Raw genomic sequence first — 23,664 nt, forward strand, 5'->3', positions numbered from 1 at the left:
GGACCAACACCAGCAGATGACATGGCACCCCAAACCATCACTGACTGTGGAAACTTTACACTGGACCTCAAGCAACGTGGATTGTGTGCCTCTCCTCTCTTCCTCCAGACTCTGGGACCCTGATTTCCAAAGGAAATGCAAAATTTACTTTCATCAGAGAACATAACTTTGGACCACTCAGCAGCAGTCCAGTCCTTTATGTCTTTAGATGCTTCTGACACTGTCTGTTGTTCAAGAGTGGCTTGATACAAGGAATGCGACAGCTGAGACCCATGTCTTGCACATGTCTGTGTGTAGTGGTTCTTGAAGCACTGACTCCAGCTGCAGTCCACTCTTTGTGAATCTCCACCACATTTTTGAATGGGTTTTGTTTCACAAATCCTCTCCAGGGTGCAGTTATTCCTATTGCTTGTACACTTTTTTCTACCACATCTATTCATTCCCTTCGCCTCTCTATTAATGTGCTTGGACACAGAGCTCTGTGAACAGCCAGCATCTTTTGCAATGACCTTTTGTTTCTTGCCCTCCAAGGTGCAAGGTGTCAATGGTCGTCTTTTGGACAACTGTTAAGTCAGCAGTCTTCACCATGATTGTGTAGCCTACAGAACTAGACTGAGAGACCATTTAAAGGCCTTTTCAGATGTTTTGAGTTAATTAGCTGATTGAGTGTGGCACCAGGTGTCTTCAATATTGAAACTTTTTCACAATATTCAAATTTTCTGAGATACTGAATTTGGGATTTTCCCTAGTTGTCAGTTATAATCATCAAAATTAAAAGAAATAAACATTTCAAATATATTATTCTGTGTGTAATGAATGAATATAAGTTGTATATATATACAAGTTTCACTTTTTGAATGAAATTAGTGAAATAAATCAACTTTTAGATGATTTTCTAATTATATGACCAGCACCTGTACTAGAAAGTGGGCCAATTTAGTCCCAAGGAGTATTAAAACAGTACACTTACACGTGTACTTCTAGAACACTGATATTTTATACTTGCTACATAAAGTATACTTAAAAATACACTTGAAATTGACTTAAGTATACTTAATAAAGACTTGGTAAGGGTCTGCAGCAAACTGAATGTCTTACTGTTTCGAGCTCTTTCTTCAGTCTGCCTGAGTTTTCGGTCCTTATTTGCATACATTTCTTCATCTCTGTCCAGTCCCATCTCATTGTACTTGCTGCAGGTCTCATGGGTGTCATTTAAATAAACACTCGCTAGTTCCATGATCACTTTACTTCAGCTGTGGATCTTTGGAGGATGAGTACAGGCATAAATACAGAGAACCTCCCCTAAAAGTTACATATTGCTGACTGTCAAGAATGCAAACTTTGATGAACTGTACAGCTTCACAACAAAAATGTGACTGATGTCAAACATGTTGGCTTAATGAACCCCCACCCCACCCCCACTTTATTTTGCAGAAACTTCCCTTTATTTTGCAGAAAAACAGCAACGTACTGCATATACACTCATTCCACACATCCATTCTGACCTTTCTGTACCAGTATTATTTGTGCTCAGTGTCACTAAGAGCTGAGGAACTACAGTCTGATTTGCTGTGCTGTGCACATTTCTTTCCAAGAAGAAGGATGCTATTTTGCTTACATTTATTTGATTTAAATTTTACATCCTGCTGAACTTGAATTGTTGGAAAATTGATCTTGCACAACAAGTTTAATCTTGAAGTAAAATGTTTTTAATCAATTATAATCTGACTTCAAAAATTGTATTTCCGCATCAGTAATAAATCGGTACCTTCTAAAAGTTTGTGGTTTTGGATAGTGAATAAGGGGATCATCAGAACAGATGATCTTGCTTGACTATATTTATTATGGATATTTGTTTATACATGCATGTTTCCCAACACTGCTTTTGAAATGGTGGTGTGTAAACAAGTCATGCTTAGGTATACACTAATTAATAGCTGAATAACAGGATAATTACTAAAAAAGCAACAGTCAAAATTAACACATAACTCATGTTTAACATACATTTAAAGTTAAAAATGAAGCGACTTAATTTTTTTGTTTTATAACATTTCATTTTGTCAATGAGCATCTCAAAGCAATAGTCTGGCATTTGACTAATTAGTTGCAGCCAAAGAGCAGATCCTGCTGGAGACTCAACATGCCGTTGTATTTTTCTCTGAGTTCAGTGCTAGTCTCGCTCTGCTCCAGGCTGGGCCAAAACTCCAACCATGTCCTTTCACCCAAAGCATACTGACCGCTGAGGAGACATCAGAGGAAGTGTATGAGTCTTTCTACTAAAAAAAAAATTGATTTAATGTCTTTGTAATTATTTCTAGCAATTTCTCTGTGAAAAATGTTTCAAAGTTAATCTTTCACCATACCGGCATGTAAGCAGTAAATATATTTGTATTTTAAAGAAACGGTTTGTATACATTTGACCATTCAAAAAGTGTTTCATATTTCAAGTTCTCTTATTAATACAGATGCACATTCACAGATCAGGACACACACGCCTCTGGCTTGCTTAGTTGGGGTCACTTCATCTACAGCGATATCGTTGACTTGATTGCAAATAAATGCACAGACACTATTTAACTGAACAGAGATGACATCATTGAATTCAATGATGAACTGCCTTTAACTATCATTTTGCATTATTGACAGACTGTTTTCCTAATGAATGTTGTTCAGTTGCTTTGACGCAATGTATTTTGTTTAAAGCGCTATATAAATAAAGGTGACTTGACTTGACACATTTTGGATCACAGGTCAAATTCACTTACATTCTGCCCTCTATTTGGACATCATCAGCCTGGCCCATGACCAGATAGCTTTCACCTTGCTTCAAATCCAAAGCTTCTTTGCAAGAGATCTGTAAAGAGAAAGAACGCTGCTTCCCCTCCACATCAACTTCTGGACCTAAACACATTTATTTATGACATGTGACATGTTTGGATTTTTCCAACTTCCTCGGAGTTAGTACTGATACAACATAAGAATAAAAATCACAAGTGTCTGATAAGATAAAGATCATTAAGACCAGACATGATTAACTTGTTTTGTATGGATAAACATACACAAGTAATCAGCAGAACATCTGTAAACCACTTTACATCTGACTGCTGAAATAAGCAGAACATTAAATTGGAAGGTTCTCTTACGAGAGCTCTCTCGTACTGCGTCTTAGCTAAGACGCTACGGGAAAAGTCTCTTTTCACGAAATACTGAAGCAAAAAATTATCCTTAATTTTGTATTTTTGTAAAGCGCATTTGCAGCAGTACACAGCCATAAGCGAGACGGATCGTTCGCTCATTGGCTTGTTCTTCGGCAAACTGCAAAGCCTATCGAGCACAGGCTGATGCAACATCAGACCAATAAGGGCGCTTCACGCCCTTCTTGCCACTTCCCGCCGAAATGGGTGTGGCCCAACCTATAAAAGAAGCTCGAAAAGGCTGACTCACCTGATTTCTCATCTCTTCAGCGAAGCTCACGCATCGCTGGATCACGAGGAAGCAAGCGGTGGATGCCCTCATTGCGAGTTAATGCCTATGGTGACTCTGAGGACTCGTCTGGCATCCTTCTCGAAGCCTGCATCATCCGCTGCGTCGCAGCGCCGTAAGAAGCGCCGCTCGCAGCGCCTACCAGAACCGCCTCCAGCTCGGCCGAGCTCGCCGGTTCCCTCCGCTTTGCCGGCCTCCCCTGCATCACTTCCCGATGCCTGCGTCGGAGGAAGAAGACACGTGCTCTCTGCTTGCTTCGGGCAGTGAGGGATGGGCGAGCCCAGCAGACGGGGGGATACCGATAAGGAGCTGATGCGTGTACTCTCGCTGGCCGCGGCGAGCCTCGGCCTCGAGTGGTCTGCACCAGCGCCCCCTTCACGTTCCCTGCTGGATGGTAGCTATCTTCCGGATGAGCGCTCTTCCTCAAGCTCAAAGCACGCCCCTTTTCTTCCTGAGCTTCACGAAGAAGTGGCGAAAGCTTGGGACGCTCCATTCTCGGCGAGAATCCGCTCATCTGTTTCGCCAGCATTCTCTACACTGGACGGTGCTAAGAACAGAGGCTACCTGTCACTTCCGCCGGTGGAACAGGCTATAGCAGTGCACCTTTGCCCGTCCTCTGCTGGACGGCGGATTAAGGCGGCGTTGCCATCCAAAGCCTGCCGCAAAACGTCATCGCTGCTCGCACGGATATTCTCTGCTGTTGGGCAGGCTGCGTCTGCGTTACACACCATGGCTACGCTACAGATTTTCCAGGGCGATCTTCTCCGCAAGCTGGATGAGATGGGACCTGAAGCGATCTGTCACGCGGATCTGAGGAGTGCTTCGGATCTCTCCCTACGCACTACTAAGTCCGCTGCACAGGCCATGGGACGGGTTATGGCTTTCGCTACGGTGGCTGAGAGGCATTTGTGGCTGACACTTTCTAACATCAAGGAGTCTGAGCACGCTGCGTTCCTTGACGCGCCGCTAACTCCTGCCGGCCTCTTCGGATCTTCCGTCAACGAGTTTGTGGAGAGATTCGCCGAGGACCAGAAAGCTTCGCAGGAGTTCAAGCACTTCTTGCCGAAGCGCTCCAGTTCTGCAGCTAGCCGCTCTAGACCTGCCCCACAGAGCTCTCAGTCACGCCCACCGCCTCCTGCTGCGTCATCGCGACAGCGTCAGCAACGCAGCTTGGGACCCCGTTCTCGCTCTTCAAGCCGTCGCCCCCCGCCGCGGGAGCCGCGGCAGAGGATTGCGGTGAAGCCAGAAGCCCCGAAAGCATCCTAGCACTGCTGGGAAAGTGCCGGTGTTCGAGTTCCGCTGCGGCCGAGCTCTCACCAAAGCGTGCCGCTGTTGCAGTTCCAAGAGTTGTGACTACCTCAGTGTCTTCTGCAATGCGCAAGCCTGCACGAGTGCCCGCTTGCCTGCACACAAAAGCCGTTATCACGGCTACCCAGATGTTTCACAAACAGAGTGTTTTTTCTGGTGTTCCGGCCACGGCCGATGGTGCTATAAATGTTGTGACGATGCCCGCTCCTCAGTGCCCATCTCCACATGTAAGCACAGCCCTGCACACAGGGCCTGCGCCCATAATGTCGACTCAAGTCGGTCGTGCACACTGCATAGTAAGTGTGCCCACCCCTCAGTGCCCACAATTACTATGTCACACGCGTCATGTGGTTTCTGTAAAAACGAAACCCATGCACGCTCGTCCGGCCACGGCCGATGGTGCTATAAATGCGGTGACGATGCCCACTACCCAGTGCCCATCTCCACATGTAAGCACAGCCCTGCACACAGGGCTAGCGCACATAAGATCGACACAGATCGGTCGAGCGTGCCGCATAATAAACGTGCCCACTTCCCAGTGCCCACATACACTATGTCACTTACGGCGCGGGGCTTCTGTAAAAACGAGGCCCGTTCACGTACATTTTGCACAGGCAGACAGCGAGTTGAAAGTGGTAAATGTGCACACATGCAGCCCACAGTTACTCGCAGATATATTGAGTCCCACGGGACCCGCTCAGCCTCCCCCCAGTCGGTTAAGCGCCGGAACGGGGTCGAGGAAGAGCGATCTGCCCGCTGTGATCAGCGCGCTCCCCGCCTCAGATGCGCAGCACACTCGAGCGCCGCCGTTGCGCAGTCAACAGAGCGCGTTTCGCATCCAGCCCTTAGCCATTCATGCAGATGCATGGTCAGCGCTTCCAGGGGTTTCGGATTGGGTGCTAGGCATTATAAAGAGAGGCTACTCGCTACAGTTTTCTCGACGCCCACCGCGCTAATCAGCGCGCATCGAAACTACGGTCAAAACAGAAGTAGCACACATACTTCGTGCCGAAATTTCAAAACTGTTGAGCAAAGGGGCTGTAGAGCCTGTGTTTCAAGCTCAAACCGAGGGGGGGCTGTACAGCAGATACTTTCTGGTGCCCAAGAGAGACGGGGGTCTCAGGCCCATACTGGATCTAAGACAGCTGAACAAGGCATTGATGAAACGCAGTTTCAAAATGCTCACGACCAGGAAGCTCCTCGCGCAGATTCGCAGAGGGGACTGGTTCATGTCAATAGATCTGAAGGACGCGTATTTTCAAATACAGATAGCGTCAAACCACAGGCGATATTTGAGATTCGCCTTCGAGGGCCAGGCATACCAGTTTACAGTCCTGCCATTCGGCTTGTCCGTAGCTCCTCGTACGTTTACGAGGTGCATGGATGCAGCGCTCGCTCCTCTCAGACTCAGAGGCATACGAGTGCTGAATTATTTGGACGACTGGCTGGTTCTGGCCCGATCACGAGCGGAGCTGGTTACTCGATCACCTCGAGAAGCTCGGCCTCAGTGTCAATTGGGCGAAGAGTTCGCTGAACCCCAGTCAGACGATCCTGTTTCTGGGTATAGTTCTGAACTCGCGTTCCATGACGGCGCGGCTGTCACCACAGCGCGCGATGGGCATTCAGCGCGCAGCGAGTTCTTTCCGCTGCGGCGCGACCGTGTCGCTCAAACACTGTCAAAAGATGCTGGGTCTCATGGCCTCAGCATCTCCGGTTCTGCGGCTGGGCTTACTCCGCATGCGCCCCCTGCAGTTCTGGCTGAAGGTTCGGGTGCCGCGCAGAGTGTGGGCGTCTGGCCGGCTGCATTTCAAGGTCGATCAGAGCTGTGTTGCGGCTCTAGCACCTTGGACAGCGAACAGCTGGTACCGATCAGGTGTAAGCCTGGGGACTTCCCCGTGTGTGAAAATGGTGTCGACGGACGCCTCCACTTCGGGATGGGGAGCGCTGCTCGAAGGCAGACCGTCCTTTGGCCTATGGTCAGAACGGGAAAAGCTCCATCATATCAACTGCCTGGAAATGCTGGCAGTGGAGAACGCGCTGACGCGCTTTTGTCCATATCAATGATCACCACGTCGTAGTCCGTTTGGACAACATGTCCGTGGTGTCCTACATAAATCGCCAGGGCGGTCTCGGGTCCCGAAACCTGTTCGGCTGAAGGAACGCCTCCTGGTTTGGGCTCAGCGCAACGTGCGCTCGCTGAGAGCAGTGCATGTGCCTGGACTGCAGAATCTGGGTCCAGACAGGCTGTCCAGAGGCAATGTTCCTTCGGGCGAATGGTCTCTACACCCGCAAACAGTCCGGCTGTTGTGGGAGAGATTTGGCATGGCGGAGGTGGACCTCTTTGCGTCCCACGAAGACGCTCACTGCCCCGCGTTCTTTTCCAAGAACGAAAGCGCGCTGTCACGGAGATGGCCGTGCTGCCCGCTTTATGCGTTCCCTCCCGTCTCCCTCCTTCCGCAGGTGATAGAACGGGTGAGAGAAACGAGATGTTCAATACTGCTTGTAGCACCTCTTTGGAAGAACCAACCATGGTTCCCAGATTTGATGCAGTTAGCAGATGTCGCCCCGTGGCCGGTACCGTTGAGGAGGGACCTCCTCTTGCAGGCCAGGGGCTCGATTTGGCACCCTCAACCGGAGTTGTGGTCCCTCCATGTGTGGGCGCTCAACGGTTACCCGCTGATCTCGCAGTGCTAAATACCATCACTCAGGCTAGAGCTCTGTCGACACGACGTCTGTATGCCTCAAAGTGGTCGGTGTTCTCCAGCTGGTGCACAGCTCGAGGTTATTCACCCCTTAGTTGTGAGGTGACGGAGGTCCTCTCCTTCCTACAGGAGCTGTTGGATAAGGGCAGAGCCCCATCCACGCTCAAAGTTTATGTGGCGGCCATCGCGGCGTTTTCTGAAAAGGCGTCCGGTCAGTCAATAGGAAGGAACGATTTAGTCATCCGGTTCCTCAGAGGAGCTAGGAGGCTGAATCCTCCCAGACCTCCGTCAGTCCCTATGTGGGACCTCGCGGCGGTTTTGGAGGCCTTGAAGGGTCCCCCTTTTGAGCCTATACAATCGGTTAGCCTTCAGCATCTGTCGTTCAAGACAGTATTCTTGTTGGCTCTCGCTTCTGTGAAGCGTGTGGGTGATTTGCACGCGCTCTCGGTGAGCCAGTCGTGCTTGGAGTTTGGGCCCAATGACTCAAGGGTCATACTCAAACCCTTGCAAGCAAGGCTGTTGTCGGTATAGTCGAATCAGGGCCCTGAGGGGAATTCTGAGTTCACGAGCGCTATGCGCTGCCGACTGTTATATGGGCAGTATTGCGTAAGACCCGCATTGCCACATTGGTCAGGCCTTGCCTCTGCTGTGTGATGTCATATTGCCGCATCTACGGATGCTGCTAGATATAGGACGGAGGGCTTTTTCCCTTTTCTGTCCTGGACTCTCTGTGAGTCCCTCAGGTAACTGTGCACTGTAAATCCTGGGCGTTGCTTCAGGTTTATTGGTGTGTGTGATCCCTGCGCGCACGGCGTTTTACATTGGGTTCCCATAGCGTCTTAGCTAAGACGCAGTACGAGAGAGCTCTTCTAGAGAGAACCGAGGTTACGTTTAGTAACCGAGTACGATTTACAATTGTTTGCATACTGTGGTTGGAATGAGAAGATATACTGTACCTGTTTTGAGGGCAAGTTCAATCCTCATATCATAATTAACTGTTAAGGCATCTTCTTGTACTTTCAAAACAACAGCTTTATAAACTGTAAAAAAGGATTAGATTGGTATCTTACTGACTGCCACATTAACCAATAATTATGTATATATATATATATATATATATATATATATATATAGAGAGAGAGAGAGAGAGAGAGAGAGAGAGAGAAAACATTCTCACTTATTGAACCAAAAGATGCAGACACACATAAAATAAATTACCGTAATTAGTTTTAGGTTCACAGGCTTTCTTATTACGGTGAGCATCAAGAATATTCTCCTTCTTTTGAAGACTGCAGTTTTCTGTTTCAGCAAAAGAGAGAGAAATTAACCTGCTGTAGATTAACAGTATAACTTTGTATGTCTTCTTTGCAGTTTTTCTGAATTATTTTTACAATTAAATATATACTACCTTCGGCACACTGACAGACATCATTCTTACAGATTTTCTGAAGAGCTCCTTCCTTTCGGGTTGGATGATAAAACTTCAAACAGCGATTTTCTAAACATGCAAGAATGACATCATATGTGTCACACAGCATTCATTCATTGTGCTGCAGCATCAGAAATATTAAAGTAGTCAGCCATGAAAATAATTTCAAAACAGTCATAATTATAAGGAGTAAAATGTCAGTGGATCACTTTGAATTTTTCTGTGTATGTAATAAAATAATTAGTTTAAATTACAATGAAATAATAATAATAATAATAATAATTATAATAATAATAATAATGATAAGTTGTTTAATAATGATGAACCAATGCATATGCTGCAGGTCAGACGCAGAAGTATAAATCAGTCTTCAGTCTTTGGATTTTTTGTTTATAAATGAGTTTGCCCTGTCTCATTGTAAGTCAGTCCAAAACCGCGAGTATGATTGTTTAAACATCATTAGACCTTTGCATTTACATCAGCTTCATACCTATAGAGTAGTATTCATATACAGTGACTGCTGCTGGTTGAAGGAAGCCTCCGTTCATTATTCTGTGCAGCCTGAATGAAATCCTGTCTTCCCTGGTATGAGAAATCTGCAGAGAATGGAAATACAAACAGCAGATACCTTATAGTAGGCATGTGGGAGGATCTTTTAGAAGGAAAATGTTCAGTTGCATTTTTAGTAAAAAAAAATAGCTTAGAATAAAATTGCCTTGTGTTATTGTGGTGCAAAAATGACCCAATATCATCACCTTGCGTCAAACTAGAGCAATGTGTGTGTGTGTTACACTGTAAAACCCGACAAGTTAACTTAACTCAAACCGTTTGAGTAAACCGATTGCCTTAAACCATTTAAGTTGAAAAAAACTAACAGTTATGAGTACTCTGAACTTAATTCAGTTGAGTTCACTGAAAGAAGATATACATTACAATTAAGTAATTAAGTGATTAATTGAGTGATAATTGAGTTTAGTGATGAACACCTGCTGTTAACAAACAAAATTACTGAAGAAAAGAGAGAAAGGAAATACAGCTGACTTCAGACACAGCCTCACTCAAACCTGACAAGTTATGTTAACTCAAACCGTTTGAGGAAACCGATTGCCTTAAACCATTTAAGTTGAAAAAACTAACAGTTATGAGTACTCTGAACTTAATTCAGTTGAGTTCACTGAAAGATGTACATTGCAATTAAGATTAACTAAGTGCTGATTGTTAATTAGTGATGAACAGCTGCTGTTAACAAACAGAATCACTGAAGAAAAGAGAAACACAAGAACTACTACAACTGACTTCAGACACAGCCTTAGATGAAATCAACTGAAATAAAATACATTAAATCACTCAAGATCTGATTAAACAACCCCACAAACAGCATCACCAGCTCCACTTATTAATAACCAGACTGACTTTATTTCTGTCAGACGTCTACAGAAGATCTTATTGAGAATGAACTAAGGTTTAGATGTTGATTTATTGTTTCATTTGAAGTAACCTTGTTAGAGATCAGTGTTTGCTTTAGTTGGGATCTTGACCCTTGACTTCTGTCTTAGTCTTTTTTCTGGCTGTTATAACCGTGGGTTTCTAAAACACATTTGTTGTAATTCAAAAGCCCAGAAAAAATGCCATCAGGTGTTAACCTGTACCAAGGTGTAGGTTGTTATACTTTATATTGGTGATGATAATTATTCATTATTATTCACAATTATTGAGCCGTACAGAGTCTAATCTTTGATGAAGTAGGTGTAGTCTAATTTGTAGAAGTGGTTCTAGTAAAAAATGACACTAAGAGCCAGTGGTTCTGTGATAATCAGTTAATATAAAAATGACTTTCTAAACATTTTGTACAAATACATTTTTCTTCTATGCCAGTAGTTGGTCAAAAACAGACATTAATAATCAGAATATGAACCTCTACAATGGTGACGAAAAAAAACATGCTGCAATGCATGCAGGGTACTATTGTAGTACAAAACTCATCCATGGCTCCCAGCATGCTCTGCAGCATTTTTTTTTTATGGTCACCATTGTTGAGGTTCATATTCTGATTATTGATGTCTGTGTGTGACTAATTAACACCATAGAAGTCCAAACTGTTTGGAAAATCTTTGTATTATCTGATTATCACAGAACCACTGGCTCTTAGTATCCATTTACTATAATCAATCTTATTACACAACAGCTATTTCATCGGAGATTAGACTCAGTACAGTTCAATAATTGATGATTATCATCACCAATGATAAACTGGGCTTTTGAATTAGAACAAATGTGTTGTAGAAACACACGGTTATAACAGCCAGAGAAAACACAAAGACAGAAGTAAAGGGTTAAGAGCCCAACTAAAGCAAACACTGATCTCTAACATGGTTACTTCAAATGAAACAATAAATCAACATCTAAACCTTAGTTCATTCTCAATAAGATCTTCTGTAGACGTCTGACAGAAATAAAGTCAGTCTGGTTATTAATAAGTGGAGCTGGTGATGCTGTTTGTGGGGTTGTTTAATCAGATCTTGAGAGATTTCATGTATTTTATTTCAGTTGATTTCATCTAAGGCTGTGTCTGAAGTCAGTTGTAGTAGTTCTTGTGTTTCTCTTTTCTTCAGTGGTTCTGTTTGTTAACAGCAGCTGTTCATCACTAATTCTCAATCAGCACTTAGTTAATCACTTAATTACTTAAATGCAAAGTTAAAAAAACTTACATGGTTTAAATCAAGGCAATCTGTTTACTCAAACGGTTTGAGTTAAGTTAACTTGTCGGGTTTTACAGTGTAATAGTGTAGTCTAATCAACATGTTTATTGCTAGTGCAGCAAAAATAAACAGCACAAACTTTACAAGTAATTTGTGTTTCTTTTAAGTTTTTACATAAATTAGGTTTTTATTGCAAAAATAATTTACAATTATGGTTTTTCAGAAAGGTTTATGGAGCCATACATATGAAAAAATTGTGTAAATTTGAACTATAATGTGATTATACAAATCTGAATATTATGTGGCATTTTACCGTTTTGAATTTTATTTTTTGAATTGTTTAGTTTAATTATTTGAATCATTTAATTATGTTTGTGAACACATAACAGATCAAAACATCGACAAATTTGGCTAATTTCTAAAAGTCATCAATGGTACTTTAAGAGCCCTTTGGGAGCCTAAAGAGCAGGTTATTTTTGCTGAGCTGAGCCAAATGATCAGAATCCCTGAAAAGAGCTGGAATTTCCATCAGTAATGGCAACCTAATGGCAAATGTGCTTGCTGCTGATCTATTTAATCATGAAACCACTTAAATTGTACATTGAGAGTTAGTCTGTATGTTTACTATACAGAAATGCTAAAATGTATGTAAATGTTTGAATGACCAAATCAAGTGACTAGCAGATTTACTTCTGTTACCCAATAGACAATATTAATAGAATTCATGAAGTCATTTTCAAAATTAGAACTAATTATAGTAGTTAGTCAACTTAATGATAGCCTATCTTAGCAAGCCTGATGGCCCTATTTCTAGACCTTACAATACTTTCACATTAGTATTTTTTTTACTGTAAAACTGACACAGAGACCTTGTCTAGGTAGATGATGAGGGATCCTCGCTCTGAAAGCTGCTTGTTCATCTCAAATTTCTCAATCATCCTGTCACATCCAGTTGACAGCTACAAACACAGAAACCAAAAGTTAGTATTGGAGAGTTTGACAATGTGGCCACTGTGACTCTCACGGAAACAAGCAAAAAATGTTATCACAGAAATGTCAGAATGAATAAAATGAATAAAAACAATATTGACACAATCCGCCTTTACATTAAAGTATGTTTTAATATACACAAATGTTATGATTGCAATAGTTAGAAATTACTATATTATAATATAATTAGTTGTGACTGAAAGTTACTAGAAATACAACAGAAAGAGTCTGCTAAAATCACACAGTTGTCACAGTTGGCATACAAAGAGTCAATTTTTTCCACCCTTTTGTAGTGGAAAAAAATGCAATTCGTTGGGACTAACACTATATGCGCACTGCGATTAAAAGCCCCTGAATTTCATAATTAAATTTTGTCAAAAGCAAATGTGAAAAATGAAAATTGTGATTCATACCGCCTTTAGATCATTCTCATCCACAACAAATCCTGTCAGCAGTGAAATATCCAATATAGACATGGTAGCATCTCTGTCAGCAGACAGATATCTGTGGAGTCATCAAAGCAAATGTCAGCTTTCTATAGCACTACTGGCACCCCAAAAAGAACGGTTTCAGACAGATCTCCTAAACTCTCCCTCCATCTGATTATACTGTGACAGGACAGGAGAGAATATTTATATAACGTTGAAAAAGAAAAAAAAAAAAGAAAAGAAAAACACAGCTCTTACAAAACAGAACAAAACAAAACAGAATAAAAGTCATCATATAATACTATAATTACATAATGTTATGTTGGTCAAACTAAACAAATTAATTCATTTGATAATTTTCAAGGATTATTCAATGTAGTAAGAGACCATTGTGTAAAACTGAAATGTGAAAGTTTTAATTTTGATATTCAGTTGATTTGGGCAGAAATGTGATGAAAATGTCACGTATTTGCACACCTGGTATTGATAGCGAGTTTGTAACTCTCAATTGCTCCTTGATATGTTACTAAAAAAAAAGAAAGACAATTTTCTTGTTATCTTTCTGTATTTGTTAGTTGATTTTGATCATTAATGTGCCAAATAAATAAATGTTAATGTACACAAGACTGTAATGGGCAATTATTACCAAACCTGTAAGGCATATTTCACAAAAAAATAAGCAAACTTTTGTTTGATCATATTTTGTTTTGCATCAAGAAAATGTAGCCAATTTTTATTATCATCAAGATTATTTTCAAGACAATTAAACATTGTTCTTTATATGAAAATGATTAAAACATTTAGTTCTGTAAGCAAAAGTAAACAAATAAATACAATTAGATTAATAATAATAATAATAATAATAATAATAATAATAATAAATGATGGCTTCATTTTCCTGACACCAGTGACAGGGTAGCATGAAATTATTAGCAATAATACATTTCTTCAATAAAAAAATTATACTGTACATATGATCAGCATTTTTTAAAATGTAACCTTTATTTTCCCTTTCAAAAGTCAAAGAAAGCTCAAAGTTCTTGCAGGTGCTTTTGCTTTCTTTTGGTTTTGCATAGTACTCAGTCACAACCTGCAGAGGACAAAACAGAAAGACAGTATCTAACGTCTGATGTATTTATTTTTTATCAGCATTTATCTCTGATTATTGCTTTCTTCTGTCACTCACAGTTACAGCGGCCTCTCCAGAACCCTTGGCACTGATTGTGATCTGCCTGTTAGATTGAATCTGTTGATAAAATAAAAACATAAATGCATATATATAATTATTCATCTTGATGAACAATATTAAATGTTACTGCTCAATATTAGAGTTAAAATACAAGTTTCTTCTTAAACAAATATGACTGCAGTGTCAGAGTGTGTAACATAAATTAATTTATAAGTAGAGGATTTGGTTGGAACATTTTTGTTGCCTTGCTAAAATTTGCCCTGCCAAAACCCAACATTTTAGAAAACAGTGAAATAAAGTTATAATCACATGTAAAATAATATGGTATAGTCTTTAATATAGAAAATCTGTAAAGTTTGATCTATGTTAAATTCCTTGTTTTATTAAAGGGTTAGTTCAGCCAAAAAGGCTGATTTATGACTCACCCTCATGTCGTTCCAAACCCGTAAGACCTCCGTTCATCTTCGGAACACAGTTAAAAATGACCAGATCTTCTTCAACCAGTTCACCAAATTGAACTGAATCGTTTGAAATGGTTTGCGTCTCCAATACGCTTTAATCCCCAAATATCTTAAACTGTTAACTTTTATAATGTGGCTGACACTCCCTCTGAGTTAAAACAAACCAATATCCCGGAGTAATGCATTTACTCAAACAGTACACTGACTGAACTGCTGTGAAGAGAGAACTGAAGATGAACACCGAGCCGAGCCAGATAACGAACAAAAAAGACTGACTCGTTCTTGAGTGATAAAAATCTTACGTCATTACGTCGAGCGCAAAAGAACCGGTGAACCATTTTCTTCAACCAGTTTATTGAATCGAACTGTCCAAAAGAACCAGTTCACAGAAAAGAACCAAATATCCCTTCACTACTGGTGATCCGAAAACCGATGCAACCGGTTCTTGACTCGAGAACGAATCAATCGTTCGTTCATTATCTGGCTCGGCTCGGTGTTCATCTTCAGTTCTCTCTTCACAGCAGTTCAGTCAGTGTACTGTTTGAGTAAATTAATTACTCCGGGATATTGGTTTGTTTTAACTCAGAGGGAGTGTCACCCACATTAAAAAGTTAACAGTTTAAGTCATTTGTGGAGTAATGCTTATTGGCGACGCGAACCATTTAAAATGATTCAGTTCAATTTGGTGAAATGGTTCACGAAGATCCGGTTACATCGAGTGATTCATTCGCGAACCGTTTATCACTACACTGCAGTGAACGCGCTCATAACAGACACGAAAGAGAAGACAATGCTGAATAAAGTCATAGTTTTTGCTTTGTTTGGACCAAAATGCATTTTCGATGCTTCAAATTCTAACGGACCCTCTGATTTCACATGGACTACTTTGATGATCTTTTTCTTACATTTCTGCGCATGGACAGTATACCGGACTAAATCTAAAATATCTTAAACTGTGTTCCGAAGATGAACGGGGGTCTCACGGGTTTGGAATGACATGAGGGTGAGTCATTAATGAAATAATTTTCCTTTTTGGGTGAACTATCCCTTTAACATTAATGACAGACAGCAGCAGGTATGTTAGACTGCTCTGACTTTAAGACCTAACACACCAAGACACTGGATGGTAATTTATATCTGACTATATGAAATACACGGGGATTGATTCATATTATTAACAACCCTTTTGATGACATTAAAAAGCTTAAACCTGTGTTTTCCCTTGTCGGCTTTCAGTTTAAACTCACCTTTTCTGTTTGTGTGAGATAAGAGTTTTCTTTGTCGAAGTTCCACACAATCGGCTGCTGGGTGCCTTCCACTCGGATTGTCATCTCTAGGTCCAACTGCTTTATGTCTTTCACTTGAATCCTGTACTCAGCTACAGCCTGGAACACCATGATGGTGGCCTGGAATGGAGGAAACAAGTTTGAACTGTTTCTCATGTGTAGGCTTCAATTTTTTGGTCTTAAATTGTTTGTGGTCTTTTCTTATATGTTGCATAGTAAACCTGTGGACAGATTTGCAATGCAAATGTGCTTGTTAGATGTACACAAACCTGAGTCGTGCCATATCCTCCGCTGTACTGTCTCTGGTTGTTGAGCCAGTTTACAATGGGAGCTGCATTTTGGAAGTCTTGAGCTTTTACGAGGGCCAGAAGTGCATAAGCCGAAGCCTCTAAAGCAAAGCTACTGCTTCCAGGGACAGGCCATTGACTTCCATCTGTATGGAATTAATTCAGTTCAATTTTATTTGCATAGCAATTTTTACCATACAGATTGTTCCAAAGCATCTTTGCTTTTGGTTTACGTAGAACAGTAAACAACAGTAGAAAAATTATTAGATTCTATAGGCTACTTGTTGACTTTTAGTTTTAGATTGTGTTGATTTGTTGATGACAATCATCAGGCATTTCCTTATGAGCTTTTCTTTGCTTTTGAATGAATTGTAATGTACATGTAATGTTGTCATGCATCTTTCTTAGTTATTTAGTACCTAAATACCTAGGCAGGTAAAACAAGAAATGTTAATGCTGTCTGAAATAGGTGTGGCATTGACACATGAACATTAAAGCACAAGTAAACAGAAAAAGCACACTTTTTTTCTAAACAGGTTAATTTAACTCTTCACATGAATTCAAAAGAGATGGCTTTATCTTTACCTGCAGAGGCTTTTCTCAACAGGGCTTGTTTGTCAAGTGCATTTCCATTGGCAAGAGCATAAGATGCCATAGCGACTGCATAAGGATTTGTCAGACTATGTAACTGAGATTTGAGGTAAATTATGGCTTTAGATATGCTACTGTCAAGACTCTAAATAGGAATAAAAACAACGAAAAAGAGTAGATTTAAGAAAATGAATTACATTGAGTGGCTTAAAAAAGAATAATAATAATCTTTTTTTTTTTTAAATTTAGCTAGAAACATTAGCTTTTTCAAGGATTGCATATTAACTCAAAGCCTTGCGGGACTCACTGAGATTTGGCTGGCACAAATGCCCCTCCCCTCCTGCAGGGCAATGAGCACAAAAGCCGTCATGGATGCTTGCGAATCCCCCCCATGTACGTTCCCCTGTGCACAGTGATGACATAGTGTTATCAGAAGAAACACAGAGGATGAGCACCATCTATCTCCGCCTCTTTCAGTGCAGCACAACATTTCAATATCATAGAATTATCCATAAAAAGAGGTTGTTTGGAAAACAGTTACTTAGGTTTGGCCTGTTTGCTAGCTGGTAGAATAGCTTTGAATGTTTATTTTGTCATAATTATTACCTTTCATATTATTTGGTCCCTTTCTTTCACCTGCAGATGGTAAGTGTGATCACACATCAGGTTCATTTGTGAAATAGTGAAATGTGAAATGAATACTTGCAGGTAATGCTGCTGTGGAATATTTTCAATGATGAAATGCTTTCTTTATATTCCGGCTTAATCTGCTGAGAAAATCCTAATTCTCTCTAACTCAAACAGCGGGAATATTTGACCATTGGTAATAGCAGTTTGGAAAATTAATTTTGTATGTTTCATTTTTGCCCCATATAGAGATATACTGTAAGAGTAGATCTTCAAAGTTGCTTCATCAAAATGCCATTTTGCTGTGAAATTCATATTAAATATCTAGAATTTTAGTTTGTAGACTTGAACAAATGTCTCATGTGCTTAAGAAAAACATCGGTTGTACGGACTCATTTTTGGCACTTTTGAAGTATGACTTTATTTTTTCCATTAGTGCTCTAGTTAAGAAAGAACGTAATTTAGGTTAAGGATGACATGGAAGGTGCATCAAAGATCATAGATTTTTTTTTTTTTTTTTGTGGTTAAGTGTTCCTTTAGTTTGAAAGAGGTCTCACTCACAGTCATCTCTCCATGAATCACAGGGGCATCTTCTCTGAAAACGCCATCAGGTAACTGCTTGTTCAGTATGAGCCACTTGAGAGCAGAGCAGATCACATTCTGGTCTATGCTTGCAACGTTACTGGCCATGGCAAATACTTTAGCAACATATGCTGTCAACCTTTAGGAGAAAAAATAAAACTAAAACTGAGTCTTGATACCTGATTAACAGTTCTTACTGACCAAGCATAACTATGGATAAATATATTAGTTACCAGGTGCTGCTTGGACGAGAAACCCATGCGGCATAGGACCCATCATTTTTACGATATGCCAGCTGTTGATTGTAACCTGTTCATCAACACATGCCCAACAAAGATGGGAATTCTCTATGAAACAAAAGCATTGGAGCAGAATAGCTGACTTTGCAGTGATTAGTTTACCTCTCGTGATATACAGAACAGCTGTCTGCCGAAGCCCAGCGCTCACGGTGTGCCACTGACTGGTTTTGTCCAAGTAATACGTTGCAATGACGGGCATCGTTAGTCCAATCATGTTCTGCTCCCCACAGCCACCAGGCTGGATAATCAAGGAACCCATGGCCTGGCCGCTAATAGCCTTTTCTATTGTTATACTAATTGTATCTCCTGTGAACAAGAGATTGACATACTGGTAAAAACAAGGCCTATTTTATTTTACAATCTTACAGCAGATGTTAGAAGAGTCACCTATTGCTGATATATATGTTTTTGCAGGAGTGTTGGGCGCCTGGTCCCTCAGTATAAGGCTCTTGATAACCTCCACATGTTCACCACCTGTTCCAGAAACACAAGAACTATGCAATCATACTTCACTCTCATTTGTGCATGGAGGACATAAATTTTGATTACTGGTGTGGCTTTTATTTAGTATCTGACCAAGGCTAGGAGAGACGCTGAGAACCACAGAGCTTATAACAGCTAAGGGGGTTTTAGGGGGCTACTAATTGGGATAGTCAATCCAGAAATAAATTATGTCGTAATTAAAGTCATACAGTTCTTGAACAAGAAGATCAGTAAATGATGACAGAATCTTAAATTTGGGGTGGACAATCCCTTTGTGTGTATATGTTTTAGTGGAATCCCCTTACCTTTCTTAGAAGGACTGAATTGTAGATTTTCATTAAGTTTGGTCAAAACACCTTCAGACTAAAGAAATGAAAATAAGCATGAGTGAGTGAAAGAGACAGAGAGAGAGAGAGAGAGAGAACAAAAGGTGTGTGCCATATATTTCAGATTCATGTGTGGATTCTTAGAAATCAGCAAGGTGGCAGAGTTTTCCACTGATGTCTTTAAACCTAGAGGAAAGCTGTGAGGAATGTATGCCACTTCATTTCTTTATGTAATCTGTTGGGTTCTGTTCACATTATGCTAAAGCTACATTGAATTGTCTTGCTATTTGATTACGAAGGTTTAATTTTCGTACCACCACCAGGAGATCTTTCTTCACGCCATCACTCCAACGTCCTGCAGCAGCTGCCTTTACTTCAATGGCATGGCGTCCCAAAGCTAACGGGACGATGACAAACGGTACAGAGTATGATGATTTAGCATTTACTGTCACAGTGGTTTGGAACTTTACTCTCTTGCTAGCCGGGCTGCAGATGTTTTTGGTTTCCATCAGCTCCACACGTACCTACAAGAAGAAATGAAAATCACATATTCCATATGAAGAGAATAAGGCTGATAGTGGCCAAATCATATTCTGTTGTTATGCTGAGGGCCTGTCCATTAAGGTCTGCCATGGTTAATCATTCTTCCAACCTGACCTTTAATTGCCTGGTGTGCAAGTTGTGGATAATGGCCTTGATTTCAATTTGCTCGTTGCGCACGGCTGAATATGGAAGCTTTAGGTCAATAAAGAAGTTCTTCACCACTGTCATCTCCTGGACATCTGCCACACAAATACCTTTGTAGAGAAAAAAAACACAGCAACTTCTTATAGAAAGCATGTATGCATGCCTAGAACATTGTTATTCCAGTGAGACTGAACAGCACAGTGACGCAATGAAATTATTGTCTAGGTTACACAACAGCATGCCACAAATGCAATACACCAGATTGGAAATGGCTGTAACTATTCCTTTAATTTGAATTTTGTTTACAACAAGAATCTGTACCATGAGTGCTGGACAGGCTGATGGCTGTGATTTCCCAGGTAGTTATGGAGTCTTTCAGCTTGAGTCCATCCCTGGGTAAGGTGGTGGTTTGACTAAAAGAGAGATCATCTTTTAATAAAACAGGAATAATGCTGGCTGAGCACTGACTGTTGGAAACTCAAAGTCAAACTCACCACTGGCGGTTCATTGACGAACATTTGGGCAGCGCCACTTCCTCCCAAAGCCAACTTTCAGGAAACAGCGTGCGTGTCACAATGTCATCAGAGTTCACAAATTCCTCGCTTTCACCTAGGGGTGAAATGAGTGGTTGAGTTATTTACACAAAACAGAACTGACTATTTTTACAAAGTATTTTTACAACTGAAAACATTTCTGCAATTGTAGAACCAAAACTTGTAACATCTCTGGGGTAAATTATCCTGCTCAAGCACAATCTGACTCCAAGCACATTTGCAAGCGAGATTTTGAATTGAAATTTGTAAACTATTACTGAGAATGCTCTTACTGCGGGCTAGAACCTCTTCTTCATATGAATTTTTGCGATGGGCGGTCATCTCAGTACAGCAGTGCAGGAAAGCCTTAATGCACTTCTCTCCATCCAAAATGAAATGTGTCCGAAACTGACAGGTGTATATCAAATCATCAAATTTCTTCAGTCCATCCACACAGCAGTCTCTCTCTAAGCCAGAGTATTTGCTCGCTGGAGGTAGATCACAAAAGAGAGAGAGAGAGAGAGAGAGAGAGAGAATTTGAATTTTAACACACCTTTATTACAACTACCCTAAACTAAAACAATCAGTTCCTACCTACAGGAGTACAAAAATACATACACATTCAAATATATCAAATATACAAATAAATATACGTAAAAAAACTAATTCCAAAATACATGCAAACTGTAAACTCTCATTAATTATTTCACACAGAGCCCCTTTAAAACACCAAATCAATTCAAAAGACATAAGATCCCCCATAGCATTATAATACCGAAAATCTATTAAAATTCTGGATTTTACTAGGTTAAGAAACAATTTGCAAATTAACACTTGAGTTGCGTTCAATTCTTATTTTTCTAGTGTCATATATCGCCTTCTTTGTTTGACCCAATAAAAAGTTCTGTAATTGGCAACAAAATCGACATCTCCGGCTGTATTTAAATCCACAAATAAACATTTCCAAAGAAAAAATCTCGTCAAAGCAACCAAATAAATTCTTTAAAACCTGAAACAATGGTACAAGCCTAATACAATGCACAAAAGCATGACAAATGTTCTCCTTCTGAAAACAAAAAGGGCATTCATCGCTAGTATCATGGTTTATAACTGAAACAAAAGCGTTCACAGCAATCGCTCCATGATGGATCCTCCACTGTAAGTCACCCACTTTTTTGACACAGGTGATTTATATAATGCTCGCCATTCTGGCTTGACATCCTCCCCTAGATGGAGGGCAGAACGCCAAGGCGTATCAACTCTTTTATGCAAAAACTTCTTATTCAGAGTTTTGACACAGTTTTTGTAGTACATTTTTCCAGACACTGGATTAGGACCCATTAACATCAACAAATTGGGTTGTAAGAAAACACCTTCACATTCTTCAAAATCAGTCAACAGATACAAATCAGGAAAAGGGTCATTACAATCTGGAGTAATTGACCCTTCAGTATAATCTTCCAGCAGTTTAGCTTCTTCTAACGTAAGTGCTGACTTCCATTTTTCAAGTAATTTGGCTGTTATGCGTTTCGATTTTAACCCCAAATGTCTGACGACTGCATCAAAATTCTCAAAGTCCAGTCCAGCCACTTTAAATAATTGTCCAAGTGTTAAAACTCCAGCATTAAGAAGAATATCACAAATTCCAGGGAGTATTTTTTCATTTGATATGTCCAGGCGCGATCCATAAACCAGAGGTTCTTGTAGCAGCCAATGAAGAGAAGTCACAGAGCTGCACTGTAAAACCCGACAAGTTAACTTAACTCAAACCGTTTGAGTAAACCGATTGCCTTGACTGTAATACCCGACAAGTAAACTTAACTCAAATGGTTTGAGTAAACAGATATCCTTAAGTTATGTTAACTCAAACCATTTGAGGAAACCGATTGCCTTAAACCGTTTAAGTTGGAAAAACTAACAGTTATGAGTACTCTGAACTTAATTAAGTTGAGTTCACTGAAAGAAGATATACATTCCAATTAAGTAATTAAGTGATTAATTTAGTGATAATTGAGCTGTAGTGATGAACAGCTGCTGTTAACAAACAGAATCACTGAAGAAAAGAGAGAAATGAACTACAGGTGACTTCAGACACAGCCTTAGATGAAATCAACTGAAATAAAATACATGAAATCTCTCAAGATCTAATTAAACAACGCCACAAACAGCAACACCAGCTCCACTTATTAATAACCAGACTGACTTTATTTCTGTCAGACGTCTACAGAAGATCTTATTGAGAATGAACTAAGGTTTAGATGTTGATTTATTGTTTCATTTGAAGTAACCATGTTAGAGATCAGTCTTTGCTTTAGTTGGGCTCTTGACCCTTGATTTCTGTCTTAGTGTTTTCTCTGGCTGTTATAACTGTGTGTTTCTAAAACATGTTTGTTATAACTCAAAAACCCAGAGAAAATACTACAACCCGAATTCCGGAAAAGTTGGGACGTTTTTTAAATTTTAATAAAATGAAAACTAAAGGAATTTCAAATCACATGAGCCAATATTTTATTCACAATAGAACATAGATAACGTAGCAAATGTTTAAACTGAGAAATTTTACACTTTTATCCACTTAATTAGCTCATTTAAAATTTAATGCCTGCTACAGGTCTCAAAAAAGTTGACACGGGGGCAACAAATGGCTAAAAAAACAAGCAGTTTTGAAAAGATTCAGCTGGGAGAACATCTAGTGATTAATTAAGTTAATTGATATCAGGTCTGTAACATGATTAGCTATAAAAGCTTTGTCTTAGAGAAGCAGAGTCTCTCAGAAGTAAAGATGGGCAGAGGCTCTCCAATCTGTGAAAGACTGCGTAAAAAATTGTGGAAAACTTTAAAAACAATGTTCCTCAACGTCAAATTGCAAAGGCTTTGCAAATCTCATCATCTACAGTGCATAACATCATCAAAAGATTCAGAGAAACTGGAGAAATCTCTGTGCGTAAGGGACAAGGCCGGAGACCTTTATTGGATGCCCGTGGTCTTCGGGCTCTCAGACGACACTGCATCACTCATCGGCATGATTGTGTCAATGACATTACTAAATGGGCCCAGGAATACTTTCAGAAACCACTGTCGGTAAACACAATCCGCCGTTTCATCAGCAGATTCCAACTAAAGCTCTATCATGCAAAAAAGAAGCCATATGTGAACATGGTCCAGAAGCGCCGTCGTGTCCTGTGGGCCAAGGCTCATTTAAAATGGACTATTTCAAAGTGGAATAGTGTTTTATGGTCAGACGAGTCCAAATTTGACATTCTTGTTGGAAATC

The 23,664-nt window shown here is 40.4% G+C and overlaps 1 protein-coding gene across 1 annotated transcript in view; it reads right to left on the reverse strand.

The window, feature by feature from the left end:
* Nucleotides 1-1,823: 1,823 nt before the first annotated feature.
* Nucleotides 1,824-23,664, reverse strand: part of LOC132142853 (complement C3-like) — a 48,814-nt gene continuing 26,973 nt past the window's right edge. Inside the window, exons 17-41 of the mRNA XM_059553032.1 lie at nucleotides 20,684-20,878; nucleotides 20,352-20,466; nucleotides 20,179-20,270; nucleotides 19,828-19,967; nucleotides 19,485-19,694; nucleotides 19,150-19,207; nucleotides 18,749-18,835; nucleotides 18,464-18,667; nucleotides 18,296-18,371; nucleotides 18,042-18,201; nucleotides 17,161-17,256; nucleotides 16,848-16,998; nucleotides 16,245-16,408; nucleotides 15,937-16,095; nucleotides 14,226-14,285; nucleotides 14,039-14,129; nucleotides 13,517-13,565; nucleotides 13,025-13,115; nucleotides 12,491-12,580; nucleotides 9,413-9,518; nucleotides 8,902-8,991; nucleotides 8,712-8,792; nucleotides 8,450-8,533; nucleotides 2,766-2,901; nucleotides 1,824-2,239 (exon numbers count right to left, since the gene is read on the reverse strand). Of these exons, the coding sequence (XP_059409015.1) occupies nucleotides 2,101-2,239; nucleotides 2,766-2,901; nucleotides 8,450-8,533; nucleotides 8,712-8,792; nucleotides 8,902-8,991; nucleotides 9,413-9,518; nucleotides 12,491-12,580; nucleotides 13,025-13,115; nucleotides 13,517-13,565; nucleotides 14,039-14,129; nucleotides 14,226-14,285; nucleotides 15,937-16,095; nucleotides 16,245-16,408; nucleotides 16,848-16,998; nucleotides 17,161-17,256; nucleotides 18,042-18,201; nucleotides 18,296-18,371; nucleotides 18,464-18,667; nucleotides 18,749-18,835; nucleotides 19,150-19,207; nucleotides 19,485-19,694; nucleotides 19,828-19,967; nucleotides 20,179-20,270; nucleotides 20,352-20,466; nucleotides 20,684-20,878 (2,924 nt within the window). The 3' untranslated portion in view covers nucleotides 1,824-2,100. The remainder of the gene's footprint in view (nucleotides 2,240-2,765; nucleotides 2,902-8,449; nucleotides 8,534-8,711; nucleotides 8,793-8,901; nucleotides 8,992-9,412; nucleotides 9,519-12,490; nucleotides 12,581-13,024; nucleotides 13,116-13,516; nucleotides 13,566-14,038; nucleotides 14,130-14,225; nucleotides 14,286-15,936; nucleotides 16,096-16,244; nucleotides 16,409-16,847; nucleotides 16,999-17,160; nucleotides 17,257-18,041; nucleotides 18,202-18,295; nucleotides 18,372-18,463; nucleotides 18,668-18,748; nucleotides 18,836-19,149; nucleotides 19,208-19,484; nucleotides 19,695-19,827; nucleotides 19,968-20,178; nucleotides 20,271-20,351; nucleotides 20,467-20,683; nucleotides 20,879-23,664) is intronic.

This window comes from Carassius carassius, chromosome 6, assembly GCF_963082965.1.
Source record: "Carassius carassius chromosome 6, fCarCar2.1, whole genome shotgun sequence".
Lineage (NCBI taxonomy): Eukaryota > Metazoa > Chordata > Actinopteri > Cypriniformes > Cyprinidae > Carassius > Carassius carassius.